Source organism: Lactuca sativa, chromosome 4 (assembly GCF_002870075.4).
Source record: "Lactuca sativa cultivar Salinas chromosome 4, Lsat_Salinas_v11, whole genome shotgun sequence".
Classification (NCBI taxonomy): Eukaryota; Viridiplantae; Streptophyta; class Magnoliopsida; order Asterales; family Asteraceae; genus Lactuca; species Lactuca sativa.
The window spans coordinates 18,851,777-18,865,069 of NC_056626.2; the positions used below are offsets into that span (position 1 = coordinate 18,851,777).

Genomic DNA, 13,293 nt, shown 5'->3' on the forward strand with positions numbered 1-13,293 from the left:
ATATCTGGGGTGTCTGACTACCCTTCGGCCCTCACAACCGAACTCGGGGACTGTTCCCCCCTACTACCCCTAACACATATCTCAGATCATGCTAGCATATAATCATGACATCACATACTGTCAGACGTATCTGGGGTGTCTGACTACCCTTCGGTCCTAACAACCGAACTCTACTGCTATAACACATCAAGCAAGCATATAACATATCAGGTAGTAGCAAAACTAGATGATATCACAAAGACAATCATCTAACACACAACTCCTACTGGTGGGCCGACATTGTGGCCGTAGACCCACCGCTACTGGAAGGTAACTCACCTCAAAGTAGCTGCTGATCTGATCGGGAACTGACTATCTACTGCTGCTGCTCCGGACGTCCTCCGGCTATAATTCCCACAAAACGATCAGTCAAACACTGCTAGATGTACTTAGGGTAAAATGACCCTTTTACCCTTGACCAAGTCGAAATCCAAGTCAAAGTCAACTTCTAGTTGACTGGACTCGCTGAGTCCGCGAGCAACTCGTCGAGTCCTTCCCTTACTAATCCGGTCCTACTCGCCAAGTCCCTCTCCCCACTCACTGAGTCACCCTTGACTCACCACTCGGGACTATGGGGCCGACTCGAGTCCCGACTCACCGAGTCCGCGAGCAACTCGCCGAGTTCCTCGAGCGGATCCCCTACCCGCTTCCAATCCACACCAAAACACCCCATACGAGGGTTTGGGGTTTTGGGACTACGTTACACGGTTAATTCCACGTGCAGGTACGAAGGGTTGAACCTTCAACGCTTAAACCCCTCTTGCTCTGTGAAGGTTCATATGACTCGCCGAGTTTGAAGAACAACTCAGCGAGCTCCAGGCAATCTTCATAGGACTCATCGAGTTGTTCATCGAACTCGCCGAGTCTAGGACCATCTTCATAGAACTCGCCGAGTTCCTCTTTGGGACTCGCCGAGTCCCTCGACCCATTTCCCGAGTAGGCCAGAGTTGAGACATGCAACACTTCAAAACCACAGATCTATGGTCCTAGGGCATGTTTACCACGTAAAGTTGCAAACTTTACGTGCATGCATGGCCCTATGAGCTCAAACATGCAATTCCAAGCTCTTTAAGAGGCACTACACTCAATAGGGACCTCAATCACCTCAACCACAGAGACTTTATGCTACTAGGATGTCCAAAAGGTCCAAATCCGAAGTCCTTGCAGAACATTAACCATAAACACATAGAGATTTAGGTTCTTAGGGCTTAAAACCACTTTTTAGGGACAAAAAGGGGATTTAATGAACTAAAGATCAAGGTAGGAACTTTTCTACCTGAATAGAAACCCTTCACAGAGTAGATTCCAGATCTTCTTCCCTTCTTGCACTCTTCAACCTTCTCCTTCTTCTCCCAAGCTCCAAATCACCTTCACAAAGCTAAAAATCACCCACAAGGACACAAAAGGGGCTAGGGTTTCGTTCTACAGATCTCTGGGAGTGCTAGGGGAAATGGAGGCTGGGTTAGATCGTTTAAATAGGGTGCAAACACCCGGGTTAGGGTTTTAGTCCAGACAGGGTCTACTCGCCGAGTCCCACGAGCCTACTCGCCGAGTAGACAGAGTAGATCCCGCGTCTAGTCTCGCTTCTACTCGGCGAGTTAGTCCTTCAACTCGCCGAGTCCAAGGTTAAAATGCAATATATAGGGAGAGTTAATAACCAATAATACATACCAGGAACCAGGTGTTACAGATAGTGTTAGACATAAAGATTGTCTATCCTTGAGGATAAAAAAAATTAGGGACTAAAGTCCGGATTTTTAAAAAACTACGATGACCATTTATAAAGTTTTGTCTTGTTTATATTAGAGGAAACATATAACTATATAAGCAAAGTCTAGTGAGTGGAATGTAATATCCCCTAAAAATATAGAAATGGTTATAAATCAAAACTAAGAAATAGTCAAGGGATTAGAATGTAATTTTCTCCGCGATCTGATTTAGCCACCAGCTTTTTACTTTCCATACTTTTCAATCCTCTCTTGTTTACTCGTGAAGATCGAACGAACACCGCGATTGAAATCCCATTGACTCTTGGTTCCTTTTGGTGTTTGATTCTTCCAAGTTTCTAACATCTCGAAACCATCTCCTTCCGATAGATCCCTGAGTTTACCTGTAATCCCAACTCCAACTAACCTTCCCCAAACAATGAAGTTTCAAAGATTTGGTGTCTGTGTCATTGTAATCATAGGGCTTCTATCCACAATCGCTCAGTCAATACGTTTCGAGCTCGAATCAGGTCACACTAAATGCATAGCAGAAGACATCAAGAGCAATTCCATGACAGTTGGTCATTACTCCATAGTTAATCCCAACGAAGGACAGCCGTTACCTGAATCTCACAGAATCACTCTCAAGGTCAACTTAATAACTAGTTCTAGATGCTAATTCCGTTATTTATTATCAGATAGTAATTTATTGTTCGCTTTCATTTTGCATGATTTGCACTTATCTTGTAACCCTAATTAAACTGCGCGGAGTTTTTATACGTTTTCTCTATGTTTGACATTCAATTTGTTTGAGCATGGTTGTCCTTTAAATTATATTACTATTTTTTTGGATGATGTGAATTGATTACGACTTATATGTTTTAGATCGTAGTAATAAATTAGGGTTTCTTCGCTTTGGATTTAATTAGATCGTAGTATTAAATTAGGGTTCGGATCTTTCTTGAACCTTATTGTTATCCTTTTTGTGTAATGCAGGTGACTTCATCCTACGGGACTAGCTATCACTCATCTGAAAATGTGCAATCAGGGCAATTTGCTTTTCAAGCTGTTGAAGCTGGAGATTATATGTCTTGCTTTTACGCCATTGATCACCAACCATCACTTAAGATCCCAATTGAATTTGATTGGAGGTCTGGTGTAGCTTCTAAAGATTGGTCCAATGTTGCCAAAAAAGGTTCAGTAGATGTAAGCCTCTCTAATTCCATTTCCATCCATCTTTCTGATCACATAAAAATATCAAATTTGATGTTCATATTATAAGTTTTCGGTTTCCAGGCAATGGAATTTGAGTTGAAGAAGCTAGCAGATACCATCACTTTTATCCATGAGGAGATGTTTAATCTCCGAGAAAGGTTAGTGAAATAATTTCCCAAAAGGGCAAAATAGTCCGTTTCTGATTTTTGGTATTTCTAAAGCTGAAATTACGGATTCGCCCTTGTTACAGGGAACGAGAAATGCAAGAGCTTAACAAAGTGACAAACTCAAGAATGGCGTGGTTGAGTTTTCTTTCACTTTTTGTTTGCTTATCAGTTGCAGGTTTGCAGCTATGGCATTTGAAATCTTTCTTTGAAAAGAAGAAGCTTATTTAATTCTTGTAACATTTTTCATCTTCTTTAAGAGTCGTATCTATGGATTTTTAATCTAAATACTTGTAATTGACTCTTTGTTATTGTTAGGATCAAAGTCACACCGAGTAATTTCTAAAAACGAAAAATCAGAGATTGTGATATTTATGTTTATTTATGGTAAAAAGTTGCTTATTTTCACTATCAATGTGGATAATATATTCTAGTTTTTTCTTTCCATAATGGTCAATGTATTTATATTTGTATCTATAGTAGCAATGTATTTGTATTTCTTTTTAAGTTTTAGGTTATGTGATGTTATTATCGGTAAAAAAAAAATATAAGTATGTTGCTATTATGGGTAATGAATTATGAGAAAATTGTTATTGTGTGTAATATATTGTGAATATGTTGTTATTATGGATAAACAAAAAAACACATTTTATAAGTTTTAGGTTTACATAAAGTTATTATTATAACTAAAAGTAATATAAACATATTGTTACGATGAATAAAAAACTATAATAGATTGTCTATATATGTAAAAAGGGTAAATGTGGTTAACCTAGCTGCCCTTTTTTCTTGGAAGAGATCATGAGTATGTTCGGGCAAGGAATTTTGAGAACTTTTAATTTTAGGTTTTAAGAAAAATTTTGAATTCAAAAAAAAAAAAAAAAAAAAAAAAAAAAAAAAAAAAAAAAAAAACTTTGTTGGGTAGTGTGGATTTATATTTTTTATTTTTAAAAAAATAATTCAAAAATTATTTCTAATAGGTTTTAGGATCTTTTAGTTTTTTTTCAAAAGTTATGTCTAGCCGCGTTTTTAAAAATTCCAACAAATCTGCATAAAATATGAAAATTAGGTTCCAGTGTTTTAATATTAAAATTTTATTTTCTATGTTTTTAGTAATTTATGTTTAATTTTTTATGTTTTTTTAGTAATTTAGGTTTTAAATTTGTATGTTTTTTAATCAATGTGATGTTTTTTTAATTAATGTAAAATATTTATTTATGTTTTAAATAATGTTTTTTATTTAATTTAATGTCTAAAAAATATAAAATATAAAAATATTATGGAGTGGTAACCATTTTAAAAGGCTAGTGGTTTGATGGTGAGCTTATAGTAGAGATGAGCGTGACACTGAGTTGACAATATTTTTTAAGTGGGGTGAGTGTGATCACTCCCATAGCCTTATGAAAAAAGACTTATGAATTTTTGTAATTACTATTTTGACAACATATCTCGTGAAGTTTATTAAGTTTCGAGAAAAGTACATATTTTTTGCAAAAGTGACATCATCTCAGGGAAAAGTAATGTTATTTTGTGAAATATAAAACGTGAAGTCGGTTTAATTTGATATGTAAAAAAAGTAATTGCAATACAAGTTGTTAAAAGCGTATCTCTCTCTCTCTCTCTCTCTCTCTCTCTCTCTCTCATGAACGTCATAATACATTAGAACAAACTAGCAGGACGCTACAGCAATACAAAATAAATTTGGAAAAGTAGAACTACAACACCAATCAAATTTATCAAACGAAAAACACTTAGATCTATATTTGATCCATCTAAAAGAGTTTATTTGAATGTCATCTGTTGTTTTCATTGGGTACCCCCGAATCTTCTTGAAAAGCAAATCATTATGTGTCTTCCAAATCGACCAAAACAGAGTGTACACCAAGAAGCATTTCAACTTAAGCCCATTTTTATCCAGCTTCAAATTCCCTAATCCAGATAGCTCTGATCTACATCTGGGCAGGAACGGAACAAACCAGTCTGGATGTGAAACCATCTCCACACTTCGTTCACAAAGGCACAATAAAAAAAAAAAAAGAGATAATCGACACTTTCAATAACATTAACACATAAGGGGCATAAATATGAAGTCACAGGCACACCACCAGCAACAAGAATTTAAGAAACATGGATCCTATCCATAAAAAGCCTCCAAGCAAAGGAATTGATTTTTAGAGGGACCCAATTCACCCATATGAACTTACTAGTCGCGCCATTTTCTTTTGTATCTGGAATGATCATTCTTAAAGATTGTACAGAAAAAGATCTAGAAGAGTTACCATTCCAAATCCAAGTGTCTAAAGCCTTCGAGAGAGTGACAGATGACATTTTGTTAGTGAAGAGGTCTCCCTGCCCCTCCTAGGCTATCTAATCCACTCCCAATGTAAACTCTCCAAGCCCCTGCCATGAATCCTATCTTTTACCATATAATCTTTATGACTTTCTATGCGATATAAATCCGAAAACAATTCTTTCAAGGCTAAGCTATCACACCATTTGTCCTTCCAAAAGAAAGTGTTATTTCCTGCTCCTAAGCATCTCTCCATCAAGATATTAAGCTTAAAACCCAATTCTCCAAGTTTTTTTTTCAAAATTTGAAATAGCTAGCAAAGCCTCTAGAGAGAGAGGCTCTAGCCCATGCCTTGTCCTCAACGCATGAAATTTTATGCCAAGATATGATGCACCTTGACCAAAGGCTATTTGGTTCAATTTTGAACCTCCACTTCCATTTTGCTAAAAGCGACAAGTTTAAAGATTTGAGACCACCACCCAATTTATTTTTCGATTATTATCCAAGCCACCCCAAAGAAATATTCTCCTAATGTCTTCCAAACAATCAACAACTTTCATAGGAGCTTTAAAAAGAGAGAAGTAATAAAGTGGAAGACTTCCAAACACAGACTTAACAAGAGTGAGACGTCATCCAAAAGAAAGAGTCTTAGCCTTCCAACTAGACAACTTTGAATTAAATTTATCAATAATAGGTTTCTAATGTTTTGACCACTTCATGTTTGCACCAATCGGAAGACCAAGATACATAAAAGTGAATTTGGCGGGTTCGCAACACAAAACACTCGCAAGATGATGAATCTCTAAAGGGAAAATGTCACTGTAGCCCATTAAACTTATGTCTTTTACTCGATTTGGTCACTAAAGTATTTTTTTGCGCAATAGGTCATTAAACTTACAATTTACCTGCCTATTAAGTCATTTTCGTTAGTTTTTAATAAATCTCTATTAAATAAGTTTTTCAAAATTACATTAATGATCCCTATGTTTCAAATTCTTTCGTATTTGGTCCTAATCCAACCGTATACATGTTTCTCCATTTCAATTCTGGTGACATCCATCTTCTCCGATGACCCTTCCATCTCTGACGACATTTCATGTTATTTAATAAAAATTCGTTAGGTAGTTCTTGAGGGTGTGAGTTTTAACTCTTTCCTTTATTCACTAATATTTTGGATTTTTCAATTCATATCTCAATTTTATAGTTGTCAATATGTTTAATGCTTTTTGGAGATACATATATGTATAGGATTTCGCTAACTTAAGAAATTGGCATTGAAAAAAAATAAAGAAATCAGAACATATAACTGAAGAAATTGGCATTGAAAGGTCTCTAATTAAATTCAGTGATCGGTCTCACTAACCTGATTCTAAGAGAAAATTCCTAGAGATACCTCCTTATCCTTCTATTTTATGTAACATTTAGATTATTCAAAAATTGGTGGTGATGAATGAGCCAACAACCATCATCCGCATCAATGTGAATGTCTACCTTTTTCTCCACTCCATTTTTCATATCATAATGACACATATCCTTACAATATTATCACGAATAGCAAGCGTAATTTGGCCATAAAAAGTACTAGGAGCGTTATCTATTCAAAAGCTATCAATTTTAAAAATATATATAAAAATATAATAATAATAGAATGAATAGTGAACAATAACGCTAGAATGTGGAGTTTGAGATTGGAGTTGTGGGAGAGATTCATTGTATGTGTGGGGTTTGGATTAGGACCAAATACGAAAGAATTTGAAAACATAGGGACCAGTAATGTAATTTTGAAAAAATGATTTAACAGGGATATGTTAAAAACTAACAAAAATGACTTAATAGGCAGGTAAATTGTAAGTTTAATGACCTATTGCACAAAAATACTTTAATGACCAAATTGAGTAAAAGACATAAGTTTAATGAGTTACAATGACATTTTCCCATCTCTAAATTCTCCACTCCCAGCCCGTAAACTTTACTTTTATGCATGTTGACTTTTAAACTAGAGGCTAGAAAGAAGCATCTAAAGATACGATTGAGGTTTACAAAGTTCATGTCCAACCTTTTATCCATTTGCTTACTCCTATAAATATCACATCATCTTGTCTCACTCCTCTTTTAAATCAAACTCTTTTGTGGTGGATCCGTTCAACAAGATTGAAGCTCTATCGGACGATAAACAACCTTTTATCCATTTCCTCTACTCTCACTCTTTTGTGGCGTATTGTTTTATCATGAATGCAATTCTCATTAGATCTGTTTTTTGTTTTTTGCTTCAAAGAAATTGTATATAGAAAAGATTTAAAAGGGACTTGATCATGCAAGTATGCAACCTTAGAGGCAAACACTTAACCACTTTGTCTAAATGTAGCTTTTATATTTCTAAGAATTAAGAAATACGTATCTTATAATAATGACTAATGATTGAAAATATTGTTTTTAACAGTTTTTTTTTTTTTAATTTATTTAAAATCAACTTTACGAATTTTGCAAAAGTTGTCAACTTATCTAAATAACACAAAATAGCATTCTCCTTAAGAGTGAGGACCATTGAAAAAGTAATGTCACGAATCCGTAAAATTTCTTAGCTGAAAACTATAATTATTTTGTGATACTTCGTAAAAGGTGAGTTTAAAGTAGTAACTAGTAAGTATGGTACTAGTTGAATTTAAACCGTTTCACACCTTTAAAAAAATCGTCTTCCAAATAATAGTTGAATTTATGTTGAAATTTTGGCCTAATAATGGCAAACTTGTTAGATAGATACCATCTTCCCACCAAACTACCGGGCCCCCACATGGGCTTTTCATAATTGTCCAAAACTTGGTCGCCTGAAGCCCTGAAAGTAGAAAATGCCAATCTTACCCTTGAGTTCACGTATGAACTCAATAAATAAGTCATTAATGATGTCAAGATTCAACATCAATGAAAATGTCAATGTTTTCAAGATAACATAAAGTAAAGATAGTATATTATTAAAATCGTTCCATATGATGTATACAACATAATCAATTGTGAATTTTGTTATTGAATTATTTGATTATAAAAACATTTCTTAGGAGTAAAATAAACATTATTATGAGGCGGAACTTTATGGAGGTTAGAGAGGGCCATGGCCCCTACGTTTTTTTTTCCTGATCTTTTTTTTAGTATCAGTATAATACCAAACAAATCTTCAAAATTGAAACACCTAAGATTTCATTTAAGGGTGTGTCTAGGATGGTTTGTTCGGTTATTGGTCTCAACAAAATCATAACCATTATAATTGGTTAATGTATTTCGATAACCATTGGGTAACGGATAATATTGGTTTTGGTTAATGGTTTTAGTCAGTTAATGGTTATGGTTTGTGGTTAATATTGGTTAACCACAAGGGTCAAAGATGACATAAAAATAAAGATGTTTTTTCTATAAAAATTGGAAACATATAGTTCATTCTTATAAAAAGTGAATGATTGTGTATATATAGTTGTATTGATAGAAGATTACATATCCTATCTAATAACCATCCTTTAAATTTCTAATTTCTAACTTAATTACATATATATATATATATATATATATATATATATATATATATATATATATATATATATATATATATATATATATATATATATATATATATATATATATATATATATTAGAATGACGGAATATTCATTAACCAATCTAGCAAGAATCTAGAAGAGCAAAACAAGGAAACAAATTACATGATAGCCAACAAATATATATATATATATATATATATATATATATATATATATATATATATATATATATATATATATATATATATATATATATATATATATATATTAGAATGATGGAAAATTCATTAACCAATCTAGCAAAAATCTAGAAGAACAAAACAAGGAAACAAATTACATGATAGCCATCATATATATATATATATATATATATATATATATATATATATATATATATATATATATATATATATATATATATATATATATATATATATATATATATATATATTAGAATGACCGAAAATTCATTAACCAAACTAGCAAGAATCTAGAAGAACAAAACAAGGATACAAATTACACAATAGCCATCATAGGATTTTGGAACCACCGTTTGTGTGACGATACAATAAAAAAACCACAGATTTCTTAGGGACATTTTTATCAAAGATAACTTTGTTCTTGAACAACCAAATATGCCACCACATGACAAAGAACACAAGTTCCAAAAAAATCCTTTAATTATACCATATATTTAATATTATATTATGTTAAAACCATTTATTAATATTATTGATTCGGTTTTTTTATAGTGGTTCGGTTTTAGATGAAAACCATAACTGAACCATATGTATTCGGTTAATCAAAATTAGAACTGAACCATATCTTTTAGTAATAGTTCGTTAAAATGATTCGGTTATATCTGTTAATTTGGTTATGGTTCAGTTTTTCAGTTAGTATGTTTATCCCTAATTTCATTAGGAAACTACTTAATTCTATAGATAAAATCAACAAGTTGTCATTTTGCCATGGCATTTGTTGGGCTAGTTCTGAAGTTTTCATTTCAGCCCATAGTTTTTATGTTCGGCCCCTTTATGATCCAGAAATGGATTTATAAATTGAGACATTAACTCACATTGAATCAAATATGTGTGGGACATTTTGTCTAATTACATAGGACTGACAATGGAGCGGGTTTTGACCCTGATCCGATCCAAACCCTTAACTATTATATTGGTTTGGAGCATAGTTTTTGATTCGTTTATCCGTTAACGACCCGCACCCGCTAACCCTTTTATTAAAAGGGTCGGGTATAGATCATCACTGATCCGCTCCGATTATAACCCGCCCCATATAAATTTTGGAAATATAAATTTATATTTTATATTACCTAAAGTTTACATTAAATTCCAATCAGAAGTCCAAAGAGAAAAGGCCAAAGACTAAATTGTTTTTACTTAGGACTTGAGGACTCAACTTTTAGACTTCCAGTCTTCTCTCAAGAGACATGATTTCATTTCATTTATATTTCATCATGTAATCACCAATTTCATTTATACATCAATAAGGTAATTTATCAACCAGAAGAAAATTTGTAATTGCTATTCTCTATCAATGCAATCGACGATCAAAAACCAATTGGAAGTAACTAAAATAATGATTTTAATTCCAATAGAAAGTCCTCAAGTACATAATGTGTTTTCTAAATCAAAACTTAGTTTTATTTAATAAATATGATTTTATGATTTAAGTAAAATGTGTTTGATTATTCAAAAAACTTACGGGTTACGGGGCGGGTTTGGATATCTGCTGATTTGGTGGATAAGGGTATGGGTTTGATTATTTAAAACCCTGCGGGTTACGGAGCGGGTTTGGATCGGATTTTGAAATTTTTTAAAAGGGTTTGGATCAAGGTCGATTCGCTCCAAACCCGCCCCATTGCCAGGTCTAAATTTACATCTTCTATTTCGATCTTCATACCTCTATTTTTTAAAAATAAAATTCATAAAACCCAAGTTGAATTCAAAATTAAAGATCAAAAAATCAAAGTAAAGAACTATGGAACATTAACTTAGGGTTTAAATTGAATTGTATTTTCCTCATGAATCCATATATCTAATTAATGAATATAAACACAAGATTACAAAAGTTTTGATGGTATATAGAGATAGGCTTATTATGGGTCTAACTTTACATTATATTTACGCATACAATGCCATCCCTGGGAATTTTTATCGGGAGAATGGTCTGAACATTAAAACTCGACCTAAATGTGAATAACAACGATATAAAAACCCTTAGGGAAAATATATTGACATACTGAGAGCTCGAGGTAACATGAAACACTCAAACTTTAGTGTGATCAAGTTGAGTCAACTCGTAAGATACTCGAGACCGACTCAAATTGACATGGTTCAAGTCAAGTCTTGCTTGAGCTTAAACTACTAGACTAGAGTATATTATCAAGTTGGACTCGAGTATTGAAATATTCGAACCATGAAGCTCTTACACTTAACCGAGCTTAGTTATCTCTACTCTTTTACCATTTATTTGACTTATATTTACGTAATCTATCTGAGTGGAGTCAAGCTCGCGATCATAATCGTATTTCTAATGTAATGCAATTTTATTTTATTTTTTAATAACTAATCGATTTGAGTTGAGCCGAGCTTTAAAGTGCCGATTACTTTATCAAATTCGACCCCAAGTTTGAAGGTTAAGGCTAGGTCGAACAAACATTTTTTATTCAAAGTCGAGTTTTAAATATGTTAAAATATAAGTCTAAATCATGTGACATCTGACATGTGACATGTGAAATGTGAAGAGTGGATTTGAGAATGTGAGATTTAGAAATGATTTTAAAAATCCACAAAATAGCAAGACATTCTATCTATCTTTGATATGAATGAAATATAACTCGTAGCTGTTTTTGAACTTTTTTTTTGAAATTTTGTTTTAAATATGTTAGAATAGAACTTGAAATGATATTGCTTATGATAGAATAAAATGATTATGATATAAATAGAAGCTTTTGTTTTGATAGAAGTTGTGAAGAAATCAAGAAAGTATGGTAATAGAAGATTGTGTCCATGTGCTTACAACGATAACATCTGATAATAATTTCTAGTGATTTTTCCTGACGATGTCACCTGCACACGTTAGCAAATCCTAACATGTTTGATGTTGCATACGATTTTGTTTATTTTAGTTGGATTAAAGTATGTCACACTGAAGAGACCAATGTTATGTTATTATCGGTTTATAGACTAACCGAGTTGCATGCCATTGATATAAATATATATCGTCAGTCCATTTATTAATAATCGGTTGTAGTCATAATTATAAGGGAATATGACTTATCAAGGTAATATACTTTTCGGTATGTTTATATCTGGGTAACTATCTTTTTTTGTACACATCTAGGTAATAAATTTGTTGGAAATGTTCACATATGACCATTATGACCTGCTATAACAGATTAAATCCTAGATGTGAACGCTTTTAACAAATTCCTTACCTAGATGTGTACAAAAAAAATAGTCAAATATGAACAAAACGAAAAATAAAAATTAAATTACACTAATGGTCCTTATGGTTTGTAGGGTTGTTCACTATTTGGATAAAACCGAATTGTCCAATTGGACAATTTGGATTGGACTATTTGGTTCGGATATTCGGATTTTTGGATTGGTTTTCAACAAAACCGAATTATTATTTTGGATTTCGGATTGGTTTTGGTTTATAAAATAAGAACCGAATAGTTCAAAAAAACCGAAAAAACATTTATTATTTATTTATTTATAATATATATATTTATAATTATTTATTAATTTTGTAATTTATTTTTTTCAAATAAGTTCAAAAACGTTTCACCCGATAAAAAAAACATTAATATGCATATTTTTTCAAAAGTTTCTATATATAGAATACTTAACTACAATACATTAATATATCTTCTTGGTAGTTGTTTATAAATTTCAAATCACAACTAAATAATTTGTTTTCGTTTCTTATGTAAAATAGGGTAATATTATAATTATATGTCATTTTAAAATGTTTCGATTTTTGAAAACCGAATTATAAAAACCGATTCAACCGAATTGTAATTGGATCGGATCGGATCGGATTTGAATTTAGTTTGGACTATTTGGATCCATGTTTTGAAAATCGAAATTAAATTGGATTCACTTGATTGGATCGGATCAAACCGATCCATCCAAACGAACACCCCTAATGGTTTGGGGGAATTTGTGTTTTTAGCCCCTAACTTATTTTTTTAACTCGGATGGTCCCTACTGTTTATTTTTGTTGCGTGTTTGGTCCTTGTCTTACCTAAAAACACTATTGTGTCCTTATTAATTTATTTTTTAATTAATTTTCTTATGTATGTATTT

The 13,293-nt window shown here is 32.6% G+C and overlaps 1 protein-coding gene across 1 annotated transcript; it reads left to right on the forward strand.

Annotated features, from left to right (window-relative positions):
* Positions 1-1,977: 1,977 nt before the first annotated feature.
* On the forward strand, positions 1,978-3,532 carry LOC111880153 (transmembrane emp24 domain-containing protein p24delta9). The gene is made up of 4 exons (XM_023876559.3): positions 1,978-2,394; positions 2,742-2,951; positions 3,042-3,118; positions 3,211-3,532. The coding sequence occupies exons 1-4, from the start codon at positions 2,185-2,187 to the stop codon at positions 3,353-3,355; spliced, it is 642 nt and encodes a 213-aa protein (XP_023732327.1). The 5' UTR covers positions 1,978-2,184; the 3' UTR covers positions 3,356-3,532.
* The last annotated feature ends 9,761 nt before the right edge of the window (positions 3,533-13,293 follow it).

Coding starts and splice junctions, on each gene's coding strand:
- LOC111880153 (XM_023876559.3), top strand. CDS start 2,185: ATGAAGTTTCAAAGATTTGGTGTCTGTGTCATTGTAATCATAGGGCTT. Junction 2,395..2,741: donor CTCACAGAATCACTCTCAAG/GTCAACTTAATA, acceptor TGTGTAATGCAG/GTGACTTCATCCTACGGGAC. Junction 3,119..3,210: donor ATGTTTAATCTCCGAGAAAG/GTTAGTGAAATA, acceptor CCCTTGTTACAG/GGAACGAGAAATGCAAGAGC.